Source organism: Salmo salar, chromosome ssa09 (genome assembly GCF_905237065.1).
Source record: "Salmo salar chromosome ssa09, Ssal_v3.1, whole genome shotgun sequence".
Taxonomy (NCBI): domain Eukaryota; kingdom Metazoa; phylum Chordata; class Actinopteri; order Salmoniformes; family Salmonidae; genus Salmo; species Salmo salar.
The window spans coordinates 103878971-103901905 of record NC_059450.1 but is presented as its reverse complement, the minus strand read 5'-3'; the positions used below and the strand labels follow the sequence as shown (position 1 = coordinate 103901905).

The 22935-nt window shown below is 41.6% G+C and overlaps 1 protein-coding gene across 1 annotated transcript in view; it reads right to left on the bottom strand.

Moving 5' to 3' along the window:
* The window catches only part of ulk1b (serine/threonine-protein kinase ULK1), a 33773-nt gene extending 12277 nt beyond the window's left edge, over window positions 1-21496 (bottom strand). Inside the window, 17 exon segments of the mRNA XM_045724280.1 lie at window positions 962-1096; window positions 1677-1763; window positions 1886-1946; window positions 3406-3468; window positions 3471-3567; window positions 4318-4409; window positions 4600-4650; window positions 4743-4825; window positions 5152-5210; window positions 8916-9017; window positions 9367-9440; window positions 10497-10670; window positions 11463-11499; window positions 14018-14050; window positions 19763-19804; window positions 19915-20007; window positions 20806-21496. Coding sequence (XP_045580236.1) covers window positions 962-1096; window positions 1677-1763; window positions 1886-1946; window positions 3406-3468; window positions 3471-3567; window positions 4318-4409; window positions 4600-4650; window positions 4743-4825; window positions 5152-5210; window positions 8916-9017; window positions 9367-9440; window positions 10497-10670; window positions 11463-11499; window positions 14018-14050; window positions 19763-19804; window positions 19915-20007; window positions 20806-20895 — 1373 coding nt within the window. The 5' untranslated portion in view covers window positions 20896-21496.
* Window positions 21497-22935: the final 1439 nt, after the last annotated feature.

The following is a 22935-nucleotide window of genomic DNA, read 5'->3' as shown; positions in this document are numbered from 1 at the left end:
AACGGAGGTATTTGGACATAAATATGGAGATTTCGAACAAAAAGAACATTTCTTGTGGAAGTGGGACGACGAAGATCAGCAAAGGTAAGGGAAGATTTATAATACTAATTCTGAGTTTAGTTGACTCCAGAACTTGGCGGGTAACTGTATAGCTTGCTTTGATGGCTGAGCTCTGTACTCAGAATACTGAAAAATGTGCTTTCGCCGTAAAGCTATTTTAAAATCTGACACAGCGGTTGCATTAAGGAGAAGTGTATCTATAATTATTTCAATAACTGTTGTAAATTTTATCAGCGTTTATGATGAGTATTTTTGTAAATTGATGTGCTCATTCACCGGAAGTTCTGGTGGGAATACATTTTCTGAACATCACGCGCCAATGTAAAATGGGGTTTATGGATATAAATATGAACTTTATCAAGCAAAACATACATGTATTTTGTAACATTGAGTCCTGGGAGTGCCATCTAATGAAGATCATCAAAGGTTAGTGATTAATTTTAGCTGTATTTCTGTTTTTTGTGACGCCTCTCCTTGCTTGGAAAATGGCTGTGTGGTTTTTCTTGTCTCAGCGCTGTCCTAACAATCTAATTTTATGCTTTCGCTGTAAAGCCTTTTTGAAATCGGACACTGTGGTTGGATTAAGGAGAATCCTATCTTTAAAATGGTGTATAATACTTGTATGTTTGAGAAATTTGAATTATGAGATTTTTGTTGTTTTGAATTTGCCACCCTGCGATTTCACTGGCTGTTGATAGTGTGTACCGTGGGGGGACGCTAGCGTCCCAGATGTCCCAGAGAGGTTTTAAGCAAATGTTTACTCCTGAACTTATTTAGGCTTGTCATAACAAAAGGTTGAATACTAATAAAAAAATTCTAAAAACGTAATTCCACAATGTATACAACAAAATGTGGAAAAAGTCAAGGGGTGCGAATACTTTCTGAAGGCCCATACACTGACCGTGGGGAGCCGTCCTGGCTGGGGGAATGGAGGTTCTGCTCCATACGGTGGTAGTTTTGGACCTGAGTGGGAACTGGAATGGGCACCGACTGACCATAGTTACCACAGTTACTGCCAGAGAACTCGTTAGGCCGACTGAAAGAAGAGAGAAAGGGGGAGTTGATTACGTTCAACCATTCCATCTGTTAAATGCATTAACAGAGTGAAACGGCAAAAATACTGGGGAAAAAATCTATGTAAAAGTGTGTGAGAGAAAGAGAGAGAGTGAAAGAGAGAGAGAGAAACAGAGAGAGAGAAACAGAGAGAGAATGAGAGCTGTGAGAGCCCTTGCTTTGGTTGACCTACTGGCCAACCGAGAGGCGCAGCGGTCTAAGGCACTGCATCTCAGTGCTAGAGGCGTCACTACAGACACCCTGGTTCGAATCCAGGCTGTATCACAACCGGCCGTGATTGGGAGTCCCATAGGACGGCGCACAGGGTTTGGCTGGTGTAGGCCGTGAATTGTAAATAAGAATTTGTTCCTAACCGACTTGCCGGTCATCGAGCCTTACACACGAATCCTCTTACTATAGAAGGGTATATTATTCCTCTTTGCTTTCAGTGCACAATACACCACCCAGCTGCCAGGGTGACCTGACTAGCATGTCTAGATGGTTTAATCTGTCTGAACACTGAGAATGAATTCCTTTCCAGTAAGAGTGTGTTTTGCTCTTACCTGATAGGATTGGGGGAGCAGCTGTAGGAGGGGGAGTGGGGTGGGGTCTTGCCCTGACTGCCCAGGCCACCAAAGGCTAGCAGAGAGCTAATGAAGAGTTGAGAACACAAGAGTTTTGTGATTATATTGTATATTATATTACTGTGAAGAAGTGGGATTGGGTGCATTTCCCATCAGCATCCAGGTACGACCCTGACCACTAAACTCACCCGCTGTTCATCAGACTGTCGTGGAACACCTTTCCAGTAGGCCCCTCACAGGTGAGCTCACCTGCTGAGAAACCATGGCAACACATCAAACCAAACTGATGAAACCTTGGAGTAGAAACCTACTACATCCTTAAATCCAGACTTAGTAAGTCTCATTTAAATCATTTGTGATTATGAAATATCAAATTGTCGAGGCGACAAAACAAAACCAGGCAAGACATAATGTAAACAAACCCAGACAAGACGTCATAATGTGCTCTATCAGAGTTCGCTCTATCAGAGTTCTCAAGTGGCTGCTGGGCCAGCCACCCTTCCATCAGTCAGTACCAGACAGCTGGTTTTCTCGTTTGCTTGTAGCCTACAACAAGCATGTAGGTTACTCTACTGTATAAAAATTACAATTTATAAGTGAGTCAGCTATGAACGTTGCAGCAGTAAAATGTAATTCTAATTGACGTAGACAAGTTCAACAATATAGGCCGCCTACTGCCATTCAATGGTAGCGCTGGTATAAGCTTGATCTCTTGCAGTGCAAACACTTGCCTGGAAAAGTTGACACTCAGCAACTATAGGGTTTAATAAATTCGCCATCAAAAATGTTGCAATAGAATAAACTCCACATCCAAGAGGAAAACAATAAGCCAGCTAGCAACTCCAGCTAAATTTGCAAGTGCATGAACGTTTATTTAGCTGTAGGCTAATCACCCAACGGTAGGCTATGCACATTAGCAAGCAATGCGTGTGTGGTCAGATCTATCTGTTTCCTAGCTAGCTTGCTTCACTTACCAGTAGACAGAACTGGCTTTCGTGAATATTATCCATAGTGTCCGGCATGCTGCTGACACAGATCGTGCTGAGAAGTCTGAAATACGGTCAAACTAGCAAGTGCTACACTAGGAAAATATTCTCAATCCCCTGCTGAATGAAAATTGCCCAAAATTAATTCAGTAGCTAAGCTAGCAACATCAAAGCAACTTTAACAACAGACCCACCAGTGGTTTCGAATCTGCAAATCATCAGCTGTCACAGACAGACACACAGACAGCCAGGAGCCAATATTAATAACCTTTACGACATGCATTTGTCAGCTAAATTACATGTTTATTCTGTATCACTCAACTCTCATTTATGAGCCTTGTTTGTATTGAGAGGGATATAGCTAGATTGTGTTGCTGTAGTCGTGGATGAATCAGAGGGACAGATCGGCCTACTGCATGTTCTATGTGTCACAATTACCTGGATAAATCTGACCTGCAATTTCTTAACAATGCTGCTGTACTTATAATTTGTAAAAGCTTCATTTGTATCACTTCGAAGTGATCCAAATGACAAATTCATCTTTCATCTATACATTGAGATATATCTTTTAAAAAGTAACATTTTATTAGTCGGGCTTTAAACCTTTATTTTCTTATTCAGAGAGAAAGTGATCGATTCTAAACAACTTCCCTCACAATTTCTGGATTCTATACATCACTGATTGAGCTCTATGGGAGTACATTGCTAAAGAGTGTACTCACTGGGAAGGTGGGCGGGCACCATGACAAAGTCGTCTGTGTCACAGGAGGAGTTCTTACTGCTGCAGCCCCTCCAGACGAGTCCTTGAGGAGGAAGCCAGGGGAATCCTGGGTAGGAGAGGCAAGTGTCTTAGCACGGAGCTGCTGGACCTCAGCCAGGGACTGCTGCAGAGAGAGAAAGGAGAGAGAAAGATAGAGGTAGGCAAGAAGGATGACCACAGCACTGACCCTGAACTACCCACTAGATCTCAACACCGTCTATGTTTCAAACAATCAACCATCCACCATATACAGTATCACTGATAACAGACTATAATCACAAGGGCGTCATCACAAATTTCACAGGCAGCAGCACATTACACTACAGATTAAACAAAAAGCCCTATACCAGCCAGCAAACCCAAGACTGAACACACAATGACAGTGTATACTGTATTTTATACCATCTATTGTATCTTGCCTATGCCGCTCTGTCATTGCTCATCCATATATTTATATATTCTTATTCCATTCCTTTACTTAGATTTGTGTGTATTGGGTAGTTGGTGGGAAATTGTTAGATTACTTGTTAGATATTGCACAAGCATTTCGCTACACTCGCAATAACATCTGCTAACTATGTGTATGTGACCAAATACAATTTCATTTGATCAACAGTAGCTCTAACCTAGTATGTTTCAGTTAACAACTGTTGGGCAAAAACAGTCCAATCTGCCTGTGGGTCATTAAGTCAAACAGCTGGGCCTTATCACACAGAGTTGAACACATCATCAGTGATAAGACTGAGGCCCCATGGATGACTTACTACGGTCACCTCTGAATCACGATGTTTACAAGATGCTTTAAACAAACACATGGTATATACACTGTATAGCATGCACACAAGCATGTATATATTGATGCACACACACTCACCGGTGGGGAGGCCAGGTGTGAGGTGGAAGAGCTGCTACAGGAGCTGGCTGAAGCAGAGCTGGGAAAGCACGTCATGGTCACAGCAGGAGTTGCTGTATGAAAGAAAAATATCAATATCAATTCTCAAAGTAATAAATCAGACTGTCCTCTTGATATGATAGATAGGCCAATTAAGTCAAACCCATCAAAATTCACCAAGAAAATAAGTGAAAATCAATATTGGCATGGTTTGGATGTTTCAGTTAGGGATGGGTAGATGGATGAATAAGGAGTGTTAGTCACTTTTCTTCATGGACGAGCTCGCCTCCAGGAAGGGGTGACAGAAGAACTCCTCTATAATAAGAAGAGAAAAAGATTGAAAGTGAGGAACATGCTACCCTATCAATTTGAAACATCTCTTAAATAATGAGTGTGGCCCCACTGACCAAAGTCCATGCGGTCCTTGTGGTTGCGCTGCAGAAGACCCAGCAGCAGATGCCTCAGGGGACAGGAGGTCTCTCTGGGGATACTGGGAGGGGAAACACACAAGTCACCATGAACACGTGATGGTACTTTGCACTTCATTCCTGCTGTAACAACTGATCAGGGGCATGTTTTGCAATTCGCCACAAATGGTTAAAGTTACCATTGTGGTAGTGAAAGATGCTAAAAGCAGTGTGTGAGAGTATGATAATCAAAAGTAATTTGTAACACAGGCAATGATGAAATGTGATCTACCACAACATTAGTACATTAAAATGAAAACAACATTCAACAAACAATCTCCTGTGAAAGAAGAAATCTAAGAAATCTGAAACCTCGGTCTCTAAAAACAGACAGTTGGTGAACACTTACTTGGGGCTGAGGTTCTTGTTTTTCTCATAAAATAGCCGGAGGTCCTGGGGACTGCTAGCCTACGGGTAGCACACACACATCAAATCAAAGTTGAATGGTCATGTACACAGACTTGCAGGTGTTATAGCAGGTGCAGTGAAATGCTTATGTTACTAGCTCCAAAAGTGCAGTAGAACGTTTCGCAAATACAATACAAATATTTTTTTTATAGAGACAGAACAAATCACTTGAATGTTTGCATGCACACAAATTATTTTCAGAGTGGAAAGATCTGAAGTGGAAACAGTCAGTTGACCTTTAAAAATCCTGTCTGGCCAGTTTGGGTTACTTGTATGTAGTTGACTCTCAGAGACAAGACACCTCTATGGTTTCCCTAAATTAGACTGTCATGTTTTGACCTACCTGAGAGCCTTAGGAAAGGCTGGATAAATAGTATGGTTGAGATAAGACGGTTTGCACGTGTGTGCAATTGCCTGAGGTACAATGAGTGTGTGCAAATGGCTGGGGAACGACAGCTGGCTGGTGGTCAGTTTGTTCATATGGGCAGAATATAGAGCCTGAATAAATAAAAATGTGCTGCATTCGTTGCCTTTCTTTTAAACAGAATAACCTAAATAAAACCGGATTGGGCGAATAACTTGGCAAATTTAATCCATAAGCATACATTAGTGGGTAAACTCATTTAAAACCCGTCTGAAGGCTTTCATATATTTGTTCACGTATGTCTTAAAATACATTTGTTCATATGGGCAGAATATTGTTTAAAATATATATTGTTTAATGAACTGCAATCGTTGTCTTCCTTTTATACAGAAAATAAATCAAGGTTGGGCGAATAACTTGAAATCGATAAGCCTATTAATATATTAATATATTTAAAACATTCACATATAAATAAAGAAAAGTTATTTCAAGCGTGTAATAATTAATTTTCTTTCAATTTGCTTCATGGAATCTAATTATCAATATAATAAAACTAGGCCTATGATAATTCCTTGATATTTCCTTCCAACCCCTTATGGGCCATCAGCGGGACACGTCTAGCTGAGTCTATAACAAGGAGTGTTATTAACGGCAGCACCGCTTTATCAAACGTTCATATTGATATTTTAGGCTACGCGATGAAAACAGTTTTCCTGGGCACACAAATCCAAAATGATTGCAAATTCAAATGCTTCTTCCCAAAAGAGTCACCTAACTTTTGCATGGCTCTTCAATAGGCTATGCCAAAGTTAATCGACCTACCTGTTGGATGCGCATTTGGTATCCAACTGTTTAATTAGGCCTAGTGATAGTCAACCACCCTGGATCATTTCCAGCTGATCCAGGAAATATTTGAGCTGTTGTGATATAGCATACGATGCAAAAACACCCAGTGCAGAAAACAGTGTCCAGAACATGTTGATGTCTCATTCGCTGCGCGAGGGAAGTTTGGATCCGCGTAAGATCCAATCCAATACCCCTACATTTATGTTGATTATCTGCTATTGTCTACAGATTTACAGTAGGGTCTTAAAGATTTAACAGAGAAACCACCAGGGTCTTAGATATTTAACAGAGAAACCACCAGGGTCTAAAATATTTAACAGAGAAACCACCAGGGTCTAAAATATTTAACAGAGAAACCACCAGAGTCTTAGATATTTAACAGAGAAACCACCAGGGTCTTAGATATTTAACAGAGAAACCACCAGGGTCTTAGATATTTAACAGAGAAACCACCAGGGTCTTAGATATTTAACAGAGAAACCACCAGGGTCTTAGAGATTTAACAGAGAAACCACCAGGGTCTTAGATATTTAACAGAGAAACCACCAGGGTCTTAGATATTTAACAGAGAAACCACCAGGGTCTTAGATATTTAACAGAGAAACCACCAGGGTCTAAAAGATTTAACAGAGAAACCACCAGGGTCTTAGATATTTAACAGAGAAACCACCAGGGTCTTAGATATTTAACAGAGAAACCACCAGGGTCTTAGATATTTAACAGAGAAACCACCAGGGTCTTAGATATTTAACAGAGAAACCACCAGGGTCTTAGATATTTAACAGAGAAACCACCAGGGTCTTAGATATTTAACAGAGAAACCACCAGGGTCTTAGATATTTAACAGAGAAACCACCAGGGTCTTAGAGATTTAACAGAGAAACCACCAGGGTCTAAAAGATTTAACAGAGAAACCACCAGGGTCTTAGATATTTAACAGAGAAACCACCAGGGTCTAAAAGATTTAACAGAGAAACCACCAGGGTCTAAAAGATTTAACAGATAAACCACCAGGGTCTTAGATATTTAACAGAGAAACCACCAGGGTCTTAGATATTTAACAGAGAAACCACCAGGGTCTTAGATATTTAACAGAGAAACCACCAGGGTCTTAGATATTTAACAGAGAAACCACCAGGGTCTTAGATATTTAACAGAGAAACCACCAGGGTCTTAGATATTTAACAGAGAAACCACCAGGGTCTTAGATATTTAACAGAGAAACCACCAGGGTCTTAGATATTTAACAGAGAAACCACCAGGGTCTAAAAGATTTAACAGAGAAACCACCAGGGTCTAAAAGATTTAACAGATAAACCACCAGGGTCTTAGATATTTAACAGAGAAACCACCAGGGTCTTAGATATTTAACAGAGAAACCACCAGGGTCTTAGATATTTAACAGAGAAACCACCAGGGTCTTAGATATTTAACAGAGAAACCACCAGGGTCTTAGATATTTAACAGAGAAACCACCAGGGTCTAAAAGATTTAACAGAGAAACCACCAGGGTCTAAAAGATTTAACAGAGAAACCACCAGGGTCTAAAAGATTTAACAGAGAAACCACCAGGGTCTAAAAGATTTAACAGAGAAACCACCAGGGTCTAAAAGATTTAACAGAGAAACCACCAGGGTCTAAAAGATTTAACAGAGAAACACCAGGGTCTAGAATTTAACAGAGAAACCACCAGGGTCTAAAAGATTTAACAGAGAAACCACCAGGGTCTAAAATATTTAACAGAGAAACCACCAGGGTCTAAAAGATTTAACAGAGAAACCACCAGGGTCTAAAAGATTTAACAGAGAAGGCATCAAGGCAATGAGTTAATGTTTTTATATGTTTCTGTGCATGGGATTGGACACCGAGGTCAGCTACTTTGCGTGACTGTGTAGGATAGGCTAGGCTGTTGTAGAAACACCCAAAGGTATTTCCTTTCTATTATACAGGACATTTAATGACAACAAGTTAGTAGCCTAGTGGGCTTCTAAATACATTATTTGGTGATTTTGAATTATGTAAATCATGATAATGATGATGGTAACAGATGGACTCTGGTCCCTTTAATCATAAACTATTGCCAAGCGGTAGAGAGTCTCTGAAATCACAATGTTCCCATTTCATGTAACAGTCTTGAAAGGACCAAATGTTGTCGGCCTTTCACCAGATGTAATATTTTAATAAATCCAGTAGCCTATGCTACAAAGTATAACATTCTGACCATATGAATTCATTTATTTTAGGCCATAGCCTAAAGAACAGCTACATGATTGAATGTAAAGCAGCAAATAGACAACATTGTTTCACATTCTTCAATAAAAGACTCAAACAGAAACAGGCAATATGCTACGGGGGGATGTCTGTTTCTCTCTCTCCTCTCTCGCTCTATGAATGACTCGTTTTGCATTGAGTGGATTCATTTTAAGCACCCTCTCTTTGAGTTGGGTATATCTGCGTATGATTGAGTCTTATATCGTTGGGACTATGGTGCTCACCTGAAACGGGGCTTTCCCAGTCAGACACTGGAACAAAATGGTTCCTATGCTCCACAGGTCAGCCTTGGCATCATAGTTCTGAGACATGATGACTTCAGGTGCCTGGTGGATACAGGAAAAAATGTCAGAGTTGCACACGACACATATCAAACATTGTACCTAATGGCAGATTAAACATACAAATAAATAAAAATGCTGTATTTAACCTTTATTCAACTAGGCAAGTCAATTAAGAACAAATTATTTTTTACAATGACGGCCTACCCCGGCCAAACCCAGACGATGCTGGGCCAATTGTGCGCCGCCCAACGGGACTCCCAATCACAGCTGGATGTGGTACAGGCTGGTTTCGAATAAGGTACTGTAGTGACGCTTCCTGTAGTGCTTTTTCACCACTCGGGAGTATGACCATAGGCAGTTTGAGGTTGTGTAAGGAACTAGAAGTGCTCACCATGTACATAGGGGATCCACACAGAGTAGCAGCCATCATGTTGTTCTGAAGGTACCGTGCAAACCCAAAGTCAGCTGGAGAGAGGAATAGGAGAGCGAGAGATAGAAGGGGGAAAAAATGATTCAGCAATAAACAGGTTGGTTGTTTAGCAACAAAACCGACGCGTGCGGAACTATGGTGTAAAACAGACAAGGTTGGCTTAGATTGCTGATAACATAAACTATTTGTCTTCTCCAAATGTTTATTGCAACATTTGTTGATTAGCTAGCGATTTTTTGTAATATTAGCATTGACAAGAAATCAGTCAAAACACCTCTACTAAACTAGATGAAATTGTTTTAAGGTCATACCAAGGATCATTTAGCTATTTGATTTTAAGTGTTGAGACCCCTTGAAGTATCAAAATAAATATATATTATTTTTTAGGCCTTACTGCTATTAGCCCATACAAACGCATTGAATAACAGATTCACTACATGGAACAACAGAGTGTGCCATTCATTTTTTCAACTGGTACCGGGGACCTTTGGACAAGTCTTGTGAGACCTGTGGGCGTCCTAAAGCAACATCTACATGTCCGTGAGAGTCTCATCTTACCATAGAGGGGTCATATTAGTGTGTAGGCCAAACCGTTCCGATGCTACAGATGATTTTGTGTGAAGAACAATTTTCGGGATGTCTCATGGTCTGACAAACACTGCTCTAGCTCTGTCACCTTTCACCACAGATGCGGAAGTGCAACATAGGCGGATGCCTGACTGATTTTTATGGGGATTTTGTTTAATGCTAATTAGATTTTCATGGGGGCTCGTACATCGACCTTTGGGGGTTAAAAGGCTAACATTTAAGATCAATAGGCACTGAGAAACAAATGAGCAAGTTTCAAAAGAAGTATCAGGATTATAGCAGTCGGTTGTGAAGCATGCTACAGTCTTCACAAAGGCAATCAATTCAGTCTGCAGGATACATGGGCTTGAGAGGGATTAATATGAGTAAGGTCTAACGATGTATAAAATGCTGCTCTTCAGTCTTCGGCCCTGCACTCATTAATTCTTCACAGCTATAAGATTGAACACGTCACTATCATTTATATGATGCATTACTGAGCATGTGCACACACCCCCCCCTACCTATCTTGATGCAGGTGTTGGTGGAGTGGGACTTGCGTCCTGCGGGGTAGGAGAGCAGAATGTTCTGTGGTTTGAGGTCTCTGTGAATGATCCCCTTGGCCTGCAGCACCCTCATGGCCCCGGCTATCTGCTGCAGGAACACTCGGATGGTGTCCTCACTCAGGGTGCCCTTGGCTAGGGGTGGGACAGGACAGACTGCCATTAAGGGAAAAATAAAAGACTCAACCTTATTTGACTATCAAAAGTATGTAAATTATGTTATTTTTCAATACTGAACTTTCTTTTTGGTGCCATTTGACTGTCGTGTGGTTCACAGACCATAACAAGCATGTTCATTTCACTTCCAAATGTAAAGGCAAAAACAAGCCCAGACAAGGCATCGTCTCTCATTCCACCTTCCTCTGGCTCTCACCGTTCATCACTCCACTGACCTCTCTCTCCAATCACTTCCCTGGCCCAGAGATGGTGTCGGAATCCCTCCCTCCCCCTCAGTCGTCTGTGGAAGTCAGACAGCGTGCCCCCTTGCATCCTAACAGAAACACCAGACCTGTACCCCAGCAGCCTATGAAAACACAGCTTCTCTGTAGCCTGGGACTGGAATCTAAATAAACAAGCAGCCTAGGGAGGGCCTAAACTTCCTGTGCTAAATTCAGAGGCCTGGTTGTTTCAGCCCACACCCTCATTACCCACCATTACATCATCCCAGCTATCATTTTCACTTTGCCAACATACTCTAAAACTCTGCCTTGATGCTCTAGGTGACTTTCATTATACCCAGCTTTTTCCACACACAAGCTGGCTCCAGTCACTGTGTGCTCTGAAACCTTCCCCCATTTCATTGTGTGCTCTGAAACCTTCCCCCACTGAATTTGCCACACTATGTGCTACAGAGGCCCAACTGAAGGAAAGCAAGCAATTCTAATGAGAGCTTCTCTGGGCTTTTGACAGATGAAATAGTCCACTTACAGTGGAGATAGTCCGCCAGGTCCCCACCATTGCAGTACTAGAGAAAGATAGAGATGAAAGGGAATGACATTAGGAGACATACAATCAGCAGAGAGCAACACACAGGTTGAATTGCTGAAGAAACATTAAGGCTTTAAATGTCTGACATTACCCTCAATCAAATTACATTTTTTAACCAGATATACAAAGTTTTAGTCGGGGACAGCCCTAATGGGGATAGATACATAATACTCCTCACTAAGGAGGTGTGTGTGAGAGAGAGAGAGAGAGAGAGGGGTGGCGGCTAAGTGAATGACACTGACGGTGCAGCATTAATATGAATGAAGCCTGGTCATTGGGTGGGGTAAGTTTGGACAACAGGAGGTCTTTTGACTCCTTTGTGTAACCCTGAAAAGGTTTTGTCTTGTGTCACTTCACTCTAAGACATACAAGTTCCCTTTTAACAAGAAAGCTAGAAAATCAGTCAAATTGAGTTCAGCAGGAATTGGGTCTGTTTTATTTTGTTAAACTACCGAGGTGTTTAGTCAGAACCCTCATAGATAGAGGGTGGTTAAGTTGACATGACCCAACGGAACCCATGAAACCTACTAGCCTACAGAGGCAAGAAAAAGAATGTGAACCTTTTGGAATTACCTGGATTTCTGCATAAATTGGTCATAAAAATAAAATCTTCACAACCATAGACAAACAGTGTGCTTATACTAATAACACACAAATTATTGTATTTTTGTCTATATTGAATACATCATTTAAACATTCACGGTGTAGGTTGTAAAAAGTATGTGAACCCCTAGGCTATTGACTTCACCAAAAGCTAATTGGAGTCAGGAGTAGGCTAACCTGGAGTCCAATCAATGAGACGAGATTGGAGATGTTGGTTAGAGCTGCCCTGCTCTAGAAAAACCCTCACAAAATTTGAGTTTGCTATTCTCAAGAAGCATTGCATGACGTGAACCATGCCTCGAACAAGAGAGATTAAGATTAAGAATTGTTGACTTGAATAAAGCTGGAAAGGGTTACAAAAGTACCTCTAAAAGCCTTGATGTTCATCAGTCCACGGTAAAACAAATAGTCTATAAATGGAGAAACTGCAAAGATGACTGCAAGAGCACAGCGCAGATTGCGCAATGAGGTTAAGAAGAATCCTAGAGTGTCAGCTAAATACTGGCAGAAATCTCTGGAACATGCTAACATCCCTGTTGACGAGTCTACGATACGTAAAACACTAAACAAGAATGGTGTTCATGAGAGGACACCACGGATGAAGCCACTACTGTCCAAAAAACAAAACAACGCTGCACGTCTGAAGTTAGCAAAATAACTCTGGATGTTCCACAGCGCTACTGGCAAAATATTCTTGGACAGATTAAACTAAAGTTGAGTTGTTTGGAAGGAACACACAACACTGTGTGGAGAAAAAAAAGGCACAGCACAGCAACCTCATCCCAACTGTAAAATATGGTGGAGGGAGCATCATGGGTTGGGTCTGCTTTGCTGCCTCAGGGCCTGGACAGCTGCTATCATCAACAGAAAAATGACTTCCCAAGTTTATCAATACATTTTGCAGGGGAATGTAAGGCTGTCTGTCTGCCAATTGAAGCTCAACAGAAGTTGGGTGATGCAACAGGACAACGACCCAAAACACAGAAGTAAATCAACAACAGAATGGCTTCAACAGAAGAAAATACACCTTCACCTCCTGACCGCATCCCGATTTGAGATGCTGTGGCATGACCTCAAGATAGCGGTTCACACCAGATATCCCAAGAATATTGCTGAATTTAAACAGTTTTGTAAAGAGGAATGGTCCAAAATTCCTCCTGACCGTTGTGCAGGTCTGATCCACAACTACAGAAAACGTTTGGTTGAGGTCATTGCTGCCAAAAGGAGGGTCAACCAGTTATTAAATCCAAGGGTTCACATACTTTTCCCACCCTGCACTGTGAATGTTTACACGGTGTGTTCAATACAAGACATGAAAACGTATAATTGTTTGTGTAGTATTAGTTTAAGCAGACTGTTTGTCTATTGTTGTGACTTAGATGAAGATCAGATCAAATTTGATGACCAATTTATGCAGAAATCCAGGTAATTCCAAAGGGTTCACATACTTTTTCTTGCCACTGTAAATAGGTTTGTAAAATTCTGGGACCTTCAAAAAAATGCCCTTTTCCCCCCAGAAATCCATGTTGGAGGATTCCTGTTTTCCTGCATATACCAACCCTCCTGATTCTCTGGATTCCTCCAACCGGGATTTTGGGAAACCAGGGAATTTATAGAAAGTTCCCCGAATTGTTCAACCCTAAGCCTAACTGAACTCAATAGCAGTCCTGAGGTCTGATTGTAATTTGATTAGGCACAACCGAGGATCTGTAGCTTATTTTTCTTTTCTTTATACAGAAGTTAATTCTCTCCCCAATGCTCATGTTTCCTGCGAGCCTAAGGACCTAGCTAATTACAGTCTCAGTGAGGGTCGAGTTAGAGCAAGAGTGTTTGTGTTGAACCGCAGACCAAAACAAGGGCCTAAGACAAACATGACAACACCAGAAGCTTACCTCCATGACCAGGTACACAGAACTGGCCGTTTCCTAGAGTGAGACAAACAAACACAAGTCAGGGTGGGTGCAGAGGACAAAAAGGAAAGAGAAAAACAATACATTCGGGTATCGGAGGTTTTCACGTCAACACTTTGGCCACTTGGAACAATATGATCTGTGACGTGTTATGGAGCAGGAGTAGATGAAGGCACATACCTACTTGTGCTCAGTGACATAAGTAAAAAGTCATTGCTTCACTGGAGTAGGTAGGGTAAATTAAGAAGGATGACTTCTGAACAAGGACATTTGTAGAGAAGAATATGCAAGCAAAAAATGTATGTTAGTCAAATTAAAGTCTAACTCACTGGAACTTATGTTACATCTTCTTTGACATAATCCACTACAATGACTACTGGCTTTTCAAGTTGTTTGAGCTCAAACCAAAGAGGCAACGGCACATCACTACGCTAAGTCCCTGGGCCATCCGTGCTGAGTTAACAGTATGGGCTGTGTTTGCCTGGGGGTCACAGAGGTTAATGCAGACCAGGAGTAGGCAAGAGTTCAGAGGGTCACACAAAACCTCCCCCTGTTGTGACAGATAAAGTGTGAACCATGCTAAAGCGATTATCTGAGTCATCGCGCTCATTCAGCTAAAGGTGGAGAGGATCAACATCTAGCAAGCTGGTTCTCCAGTACTGCTGCCTTCAGCACAAGTAGCACACCAATAGAACTGAGCTCATCATAGAACATATTGGGAGCAAGGCTTAACCTGACTAATTAAAATTCAGAAGTACCATGAATATGCCACAGAGCCATATGAATATGGGGGCTGCCTGCATGACACAAACAGGAAAGGTCAATTTAGAAACTGATAGGCTAGTCTTCGCCATAGCAACAGTTGGCATGTCAAGAGTATAATGGATTATAAAGCACTGTAATAAAAAATTACTGTATGCCGTGTCTGAGCGTTCATTTCAGAGAGGCATCTGCATTAAAGCTAATTGGGTTTTTGTGGGGGACAGCTTGACTTGGCTGACAAAGGCAATATTGGACCACCAGGGAGGTTCACTGTTAAAGAGATGGTACAAGTCTGTTGTCTGAAATCAAAACAAATTATCTTCCAAAGCACAAACAAACAATTAGAGTCGTACGCCATATTACGCCCACCTCAGTAGCTTGTAGGGCTGTGACGATACCAGTATCAGAATATATTAAAACAAGAAGCAGACCAAACTCTGAGGTCCTTTAAAAACCTGCTCCGTCAAATATTGTGTGCTACATAGCTTGGAAAATATATAAATGTGACACTGGATGACAACATAATGTTTGTTTCCAACATTAGGGCTGTTTTCCTAAAGAAGTTAAATCAGCCTGTTTTGTTTCCTTGCCACGATACTAACGAGTATCACGATACTGGTATCGTTCCGGCCCTAGTAGCTTGGCTGCTTTTTGACACTGAAAACAGATGGGCATTACTGAGCCCTGGCAACCCTTTTTTTCTCTCTACGATTTACCAACAGCTTGTCAGCCATGGCACAGGCCTTATGAAAACAAGACAGTGCAGCACACTTCAAAAAGCCCTTCACATAGAAACAGATGACCCTGCTCTTTCTCCATGTCTAGGTCTCTTTCAACAGCCAATCAGAGCTAGAGTACTGGCTGATCTCAGAGTTAACTACTGCTGAGTCAAAGCTTCTGAAGTTGTTTTTTTTGGCGAGACAGCAGCCAGCCCAGCCACCCATCTGGTTTCCATTGTACTTTGCCAGGCAGGCAGGGACAGACATACAGTATGTCTGCCCAAGGTGGTTTTGGCTTACTGACCTGCTAACATCTCCTGTTTATGACAACCAGCATACAATAGAAATCGATGCATACAGCGCTCCTCCCCAATGCTACGTGCCTAGAGGAGTGTAGGCCTACATGCCAGCCAGGTGTTCTACCAACACAGGAGCTTAACACAGGGCATGGCTTTTCTTCTCCCTACACCACACCAGTCACATGTAGTAATGAGCCAAGGAGCCCAGTGAACTGCAGCACATATCACGCAGGCATGCACAGAACTGTGTACCTCACAGGTCAAACATACATGTATGTTTGCCCAGAGGGCTACAGTAGCCTAGCCTCGAAAATTACCAGACTGTAGCGAAACAGAATGTAAGCCCCGAGACTTACAGATGGTTTTACGAGGTTAACGGCAGCAAAGGTAAATACAAAACCTATCTATGTGATGTGAGTCCATTTTGAATCTTATAGAAATACTGTAGCATGAAATACAGTAAGACTTTGAAGCTGGTGGAATAGGAAAAGACAAGGCAAGCCTAATGATCTAGATCAGGCATGTGCAACTTTGATGGGGGCGGGGGCCGCAGTTGCTCGCGGGTCAGCGTACCCGCATCCCGTCATAGGTTGGAGAGAAATGTTTGTAGTTTTTAATATGATATCTGAGTGAGACTAACAAAATCAAGGGGCCTCAACAATGATAACAAATTTAGATTGCTGGCTGCTAAACTATTTTAGCAATCCTAAAAATGTTAGCTGACATGGGCTAATTGACCGACATAAGAGTAAAACTGCTGATACACAACCAAATTTCGAAATTGCAACTTGTGTTCTCGTCACTTCCTGTTGAACGCAGAAGTAGGGAGAGCTCAGTTTGTTATTTTGGAAAGTTTGAAAGGCTATTGAAAAAGTTTGGATACTAAATCAAATCAAATTTTATTAGTCACATGTGCCAAAAACAACAGGTGTAGCCCTTACAGTGAAATGCTTACTTACAAGCACCTAACCAACAATGCATTTTCAAAAATACAAATAAGAAATAAAAGGAACAAGTAATTAAAGAGCAGCAGTAAAATAACAATAGCAAGACTACATACAGGGGGTACGGGTACAGAGTCAATGTGCGGGGGCACCAGTTAGTCGAGGTAATTGAGGTAACATGTACATGTAGGTTTGATTAGATGTTCAGGAGTCTTATGGCTTGGGGGGGGGGGGGTAAAAGCTGTTTAGAAGCCTCTTGGATCTAGACTTGGTGCTCCGGTACAGCTTGTTGTGCGGTAGCAGAGAGAAGTCTATGAATAGGGTGGCTGGAGTATTTGACCATTTTTAGGGACTTCTTCTGACACCGCCTGGTATAGAGGTCCTGGATGGCAGGAAGCTTGGCCCTAGTGATGTACTGGGCCGTACGCATTACCCTCTGTAGTTCCTTGCGGTCGGAGGCCGAGCAGTTGCCATACCAGGCAGTGATGCTCTCGATGGTGCAGCTGTATGACTTTGAGGCTCTGAGGACCGATGCCTAATCTTTTCAGTTTCCTGAGGGGGAATAGGTTTTGTCGTGCCCTCTTCATGACTGTCTTGGTGTGCTTGGACCATGTTAGTTTGTTGGTGATGTGGACACCAAGGAACTTAAAGCTCTCAACCTGCTCCACTACAGCCCCGTCGATGAGAATGGGAGAGGTTAAAAAGGTCAGTGAAGACACTTGCCAGTTGGTCAGCGCATGCTCGCAGTACACGTCCTGGTAATCCGTCTGGCTCTGCGGCCTTGTGAAATGTTGACCCATTTAAAAGGACTTACTCACATCGGCTACAGAGAGTGTGATCATACAGTCGTCCGGAACAGCTGGTGCGCTCATGATTGTTTCAGTGTTATTTGCCTCAAAGCGAGCATAGAAGTAGTTTAGCTCATCTGGTAGGCTTGTGTCACTGGGCAGCTCTCGGCTGGGCTTCCCTTTGTAGTGTAATGGTTTACCAGCCCTGCCACATCCGACAAGCTTCTGAGCCGGTGTAGTACGATTAGATCTTAGTCCTGTATTGTCGCGTTGCCTGTTTGATGGTTCATCGGAGGGCATAGCGGGATTTCTTATAAGCTTCCGGGTTAGAGTCCCACTCCTTGAAAGCAGCAGCTCTAGCGTTTAGCTCAGTGCCGATGTTGCCTGTAATCCATGGCATGTACGTACGGTCATTGTGGGGACAACGTCATCGATGCACTTATTGATGAAGTTTTTAATGTCCCGTTGGTAGTTTAAACTTCCTTGTATGTCGTCAATTTTATTTTCCAATGATTTCATGTTAACTAGTAGAACGGAAGGCAGTGGGGGTTTATTTGATCGCCTATGAATTCTCAGAAGGCTGCCTGACCTCTGTCCTCTTTTTCTCTGTCTTCTCTTCACGCAAATGACAGGGATTTGGGCCTGTTCCCGGGAAAGCAGTATGTCCTTCACGTCGGGCTCGTCGGACTTGTTAAAGAAAAAAAAAAAGCATCTGCCAGTTTGTGGTGAGTAATCGCTGTTCTGATGTAAATTTTGTCAATTTAGTGTGGGAGAGGTGTAAAAATTATTTTTAGTGATCAATAATGGCAAACCTCCTGGCATTGACAACTCTACCACTGAATGCTCGACTAAGAAAAGCCAACTGGCATTAACTCCTGAGGTGCTGACCTGTTGCACCCTCTACAACCACTGATTAGTATTTGACCCTGCTGGTCATCTATGAACGTTTGAACATCTTGAAGAACGATCTGGCCTAAAATGTCCATGTACTCTTATAATCTCTGCACGGCACAGCGAAAAGGGGACTGTCAACCCCTCAGAGCCTGGTTCATCACTAGGTTTCTTCCTAGCCACTGTGCTTCAACATCGGCATTGCTTGCTGTTTGGGGTTTTAGGCTGGGTTTCTGTATAAGCACTTTGTGAAATCTGCTGATGTAAAAAGGACTTTATAAAGCAAAGTGATTTAGGTAGCAGTGGTTACATTACAACCCTTACCATCCCCAGTTTTATGTGACTCCATAGGAAAACAAATAAAATCTCATCATGTACCTGAGAACACAAAGTTTGCATGGCTGCCTAGGCTGCGGCTCAGAGGACAGGTGTAAACATGGCAGGCTGCTGTATTGGCTTAGCACTGTGACAACACAAACTTCTGACTACTGGAACACGCCTGTAGGAGATCATCTTCAATCATCGCCACTCAGAACCATATGGTTTCATAGCGGGACCACAGAAAGATGGCTACCAACACCCTTCAGTGGGATGTGACATTCCAGTTTCTGGAACCGTTTTCCACCTGACCGTGACCTTGTTATTGCTTAAGGCTGAAAGGATCATCAAATGAACTAACGTGTCTTGAAATTAGCACAGATCAAGCTACACTGGATCGGGCCAATTTGTGTTGTAAGATGTGGATATTTTAAAGCTGCTCCAGTATTCACGATTGTCAATGTTTTCATGTGTAGAAAGACCACGAATAACAAAAATGTAGATAATTGGCAAAACGTTTTTTAACTATTAATATCAAAAATGTTGTTCATTAGCTAAAACTTTTTTTTATATATATATGGAAATGAAACAGGCAGGGAGCAGGCCTCGAACCCTCGACCTTCTAGCACGAAGTCCAGCACGCTATCGACTGTGCCCCAAAAGCATGCTCAAGCGGCAGAGTCGATAACTGTGCTTATAAACCCAGGGTCTTTACAATATAAACAGGCCTATGATTAGTATATATCCCAGAGCCCAGTATAGAAACATCAAACTTGGGTCACAACCAGCAAGTGATGTAACAAAGATTAAATTAACAGAAGTGGGTAAAAATGAGCATTTCATCCAACATGCACAAATGCTCTACTTGGCTGATATGACAACTGGGACATGGAAGAAAAACATGACACGCTTTAAACTTAGTGTAAACAGCAGTTCAAACTCCATAGTAGAAATCTAGCCATGTCCACACATTTCCTAAAAATGTATTTGGCTTAATAATACATACCTGAAAGTCATGCAATGCAACAATGTTTTCATGTTTTAGTTCCTGGGGGAAATAAACAGGAAATGTTAGTTCTTTGCAAATAAAAACTCAATTTTAGTAAACATATGGAAATTATTGAATATACTACATCAAAATAAAACTGGTTGCCTTACCTTGAGAATTTTGATCTCTTTCCCCAAAAGGGTCTGAGATTTTGCCAAGTTCTTCTTGTTTATGCATTTCACGGCCACCTCCCAGTCGTGTTTCTAAAGACAGACAAGAATTATGAATTATAATGCACAGTTTGACTACAGTATTCTGGGTGCCTGTACGGCTGTTTAATGAATGTTAATAGTTGAAATGCATGGAACATAAAATAGTGAAAGTGGTAAGGTAGCCTACTATATAGCGAAGGAATTAACGATGGACACAGGACTTAAATCCTTAGTTACCTACTAGCTATAAGAGGCATGGTGACAACATATAGAGGAATGTATAGCAGGCTTGGCTCCATTTTCCCATGGACCAGAATCCTCCCCTCAGCATGAAGTGTGTTGTTGTTGGACAGACATGTCTCAGCATGCCTTTGTGGCCAATACTTAAATTTGGACTTTGTGAATAGCAATTTTTTTCCCCTCTTTATCATTTCCCATCTTCATCTCGATTTGAACACCCTCCCCACCCACTTCAACATAAAATTATAATTCTAGCCTAGATGTTAGACCATCACAAACCCACCCACCAAACTGTTAAAGAAAAATACTGTAATTTATGTTCATTGTAATAAATTATCATCAGGAGACTCAAAAGATCACATTTCATCTGCAAATGGCTGTTGATATTTTTCATCATCAACCCAGACGATCACGTCCTTCAGCTGCCAGGCCTCTCGATTTAAGGTCGTACTAAAACAACATAGAGCAAATTCTACAAACGTAGAAACATGATGAACAATGCATACGGGAAGACTTAATTTGAATAATAGCTAAATTGATACAATCTTGTTAGATCTAGATAAAAATAAATTAAAACACGTTAAAAAAAATGCCACATCGTCCCCTCACCTCTCTATTCCTGCCTTTGAACACCACCGCAAATGCACCGTGTCCTATCAAATCCTTCCTGCTGAACTCGAATTTCCCCACGGTTTCCATCACTCCAGAACCTCTGGGTTTTATTTTGATGTAAAATGAAAAGCGTTGCAGGGTTGCAGATCTCTCTCGGATGTCCCTTTCTCCTCCGTGAAGTCGGCACAGCTGGAAAGTTCACCTCGTCTTTCGATTGCCATGGGCTGCCTTCCTGAGAAAGAACGACTTTCTTCTCTCATGTTTAGCTAACGAATGGAAAGGAGTCGGCCTCCTTTCAACAATATACGAGTCCCATGTTTTTTTGTTATGGTAGTTAGCTAGTTAGCACAATTGACGCAGTGTTTACAAAGAGACAATAACTCCAATGTAGACTGGCTAGGTAGCTGCTAGCTTAAATATCCACCTTAAAAACAGAAGCCTCGGTTTTGTTTGTATACGGAGGAAATCGTTGGCTCCATTGCAAATAATGTGTTGTAATTTGTTCCAACGCAAGTTCACGATAATTAGGCAAGCGGCATCTCGTAATATTTTCAATGGGCTTGAGTAATAGTTATTTTTTCTTTGCAGAGCAATCCTCGTATCGATGGTGGTCTCAACAAAGCCTTCAGTTACTCTCCAAGCCCCGAAATGCTGCGCAGGCGCACGAACTTAAAGCTTTATTTTAAAGAGGTGTCACATCGGTGTTCTGTTGTTGCCTACTCTACTGCATTTAACCACGTAGCGACTATACCACCTCCTAGACTATAGGGGACAACAGTATGAGCCATTAAACCTAGCGGTCATACAGGTAAGTGGTTCCAATCGTTTTTCCACCATTAATTTTTCTCATAAGGGACTATAGAAAAAAAGGGCTGTTTTGTGTAGGCTTTTAAATCTTGTAAATCATGTAAATCTCTCTAGGACAAGGTGACTTTTATCAATATATTCGCCTGTATTGACCTCCGAAAAATGAAACGCTAATTAGCTGCTAATGTGGCTATCAAATAAAATAAAATTTTATTGGTCACATATTTAGCAGAAATGCTTGTGTTCCTAGCTCCTACAGTACAGTAATATTTAACAATTCACAACAATACACACAAATCTAAAAGTAAAATAATGGAATTAAGAAATATATAAATATTAGAATGAGCAATGTCGAAGTGTCATTGACTAAAATACAGTAGAATAGAATACAGTATATACATATTGTTAAGTTGCGTCAATTCGATCTGGTATCGGAACAAAATAGTCAGCATATAGTAACTTCTGATTTCTTTGTACTTTAATTAATGCAAACACTTGAATGGTAAATAGGTGGTTCGTATATACGGGCTCTCTGTAACACCTCGCAGGGCAAACAGAGAACTGAAAATGACATCATAAGTTCTTCCTTAATTACTTCTTGACAGACGTAGTTCCCTCTCCCTGAGGGCCTGTCATAGTAGAGGCTTGGGTGTGGTTTAGATTTACTCCAGCCTATCGTTGGCGTGCAGGCTGGTCCCAGCCTCTAGACACATCTTTGTTGCCAAGCATAGTTGTCTTCTAGCTTATCTTCGTATGTGTACCCGAGAGTCAGACACCCAAGGACAGTGCCTGTTCTTGTGCCACAGCCATTCTCCCCTCTATTAGTTCCTCACATACACCTGTCCTTGAGCGGCCCCACAACCAGGCATTGTGTGTGTGTGTCACGAGTCTACTCAGCCTACACTACTAGCCAGCAACCCTCCAGTTAGTCATGTCTATTATATGTCGCTCAATCTATGTTAATACAATATAAACCTCTTATGTTTAGCATTAGTATTCATAAGTTATGCACCACAACTAATTGTATTATCTAGGTTTAAATAGTTGTATTATATTGGTTATGCAAACAAATAGTTGGTTAAACCCTAACAATATGAAATGAGTAAAGCAGTATGTAAACATTATTAAAGTGACTATTGTTCCATTATTGAAGTGACCAGTGATCCCATGCCTATGTATATAGGGCTGCAGCCTCTAAGGTGCAGGGTTGAGTAACCTTGTTTTCAGTATTTATTTCCCATATTTGATGCACCTGTAATGACCTCGCCTTCTGCATGATAGCAGGGTGAACAGGCCGTGGCTCGGGTGGTTGATGTCCTT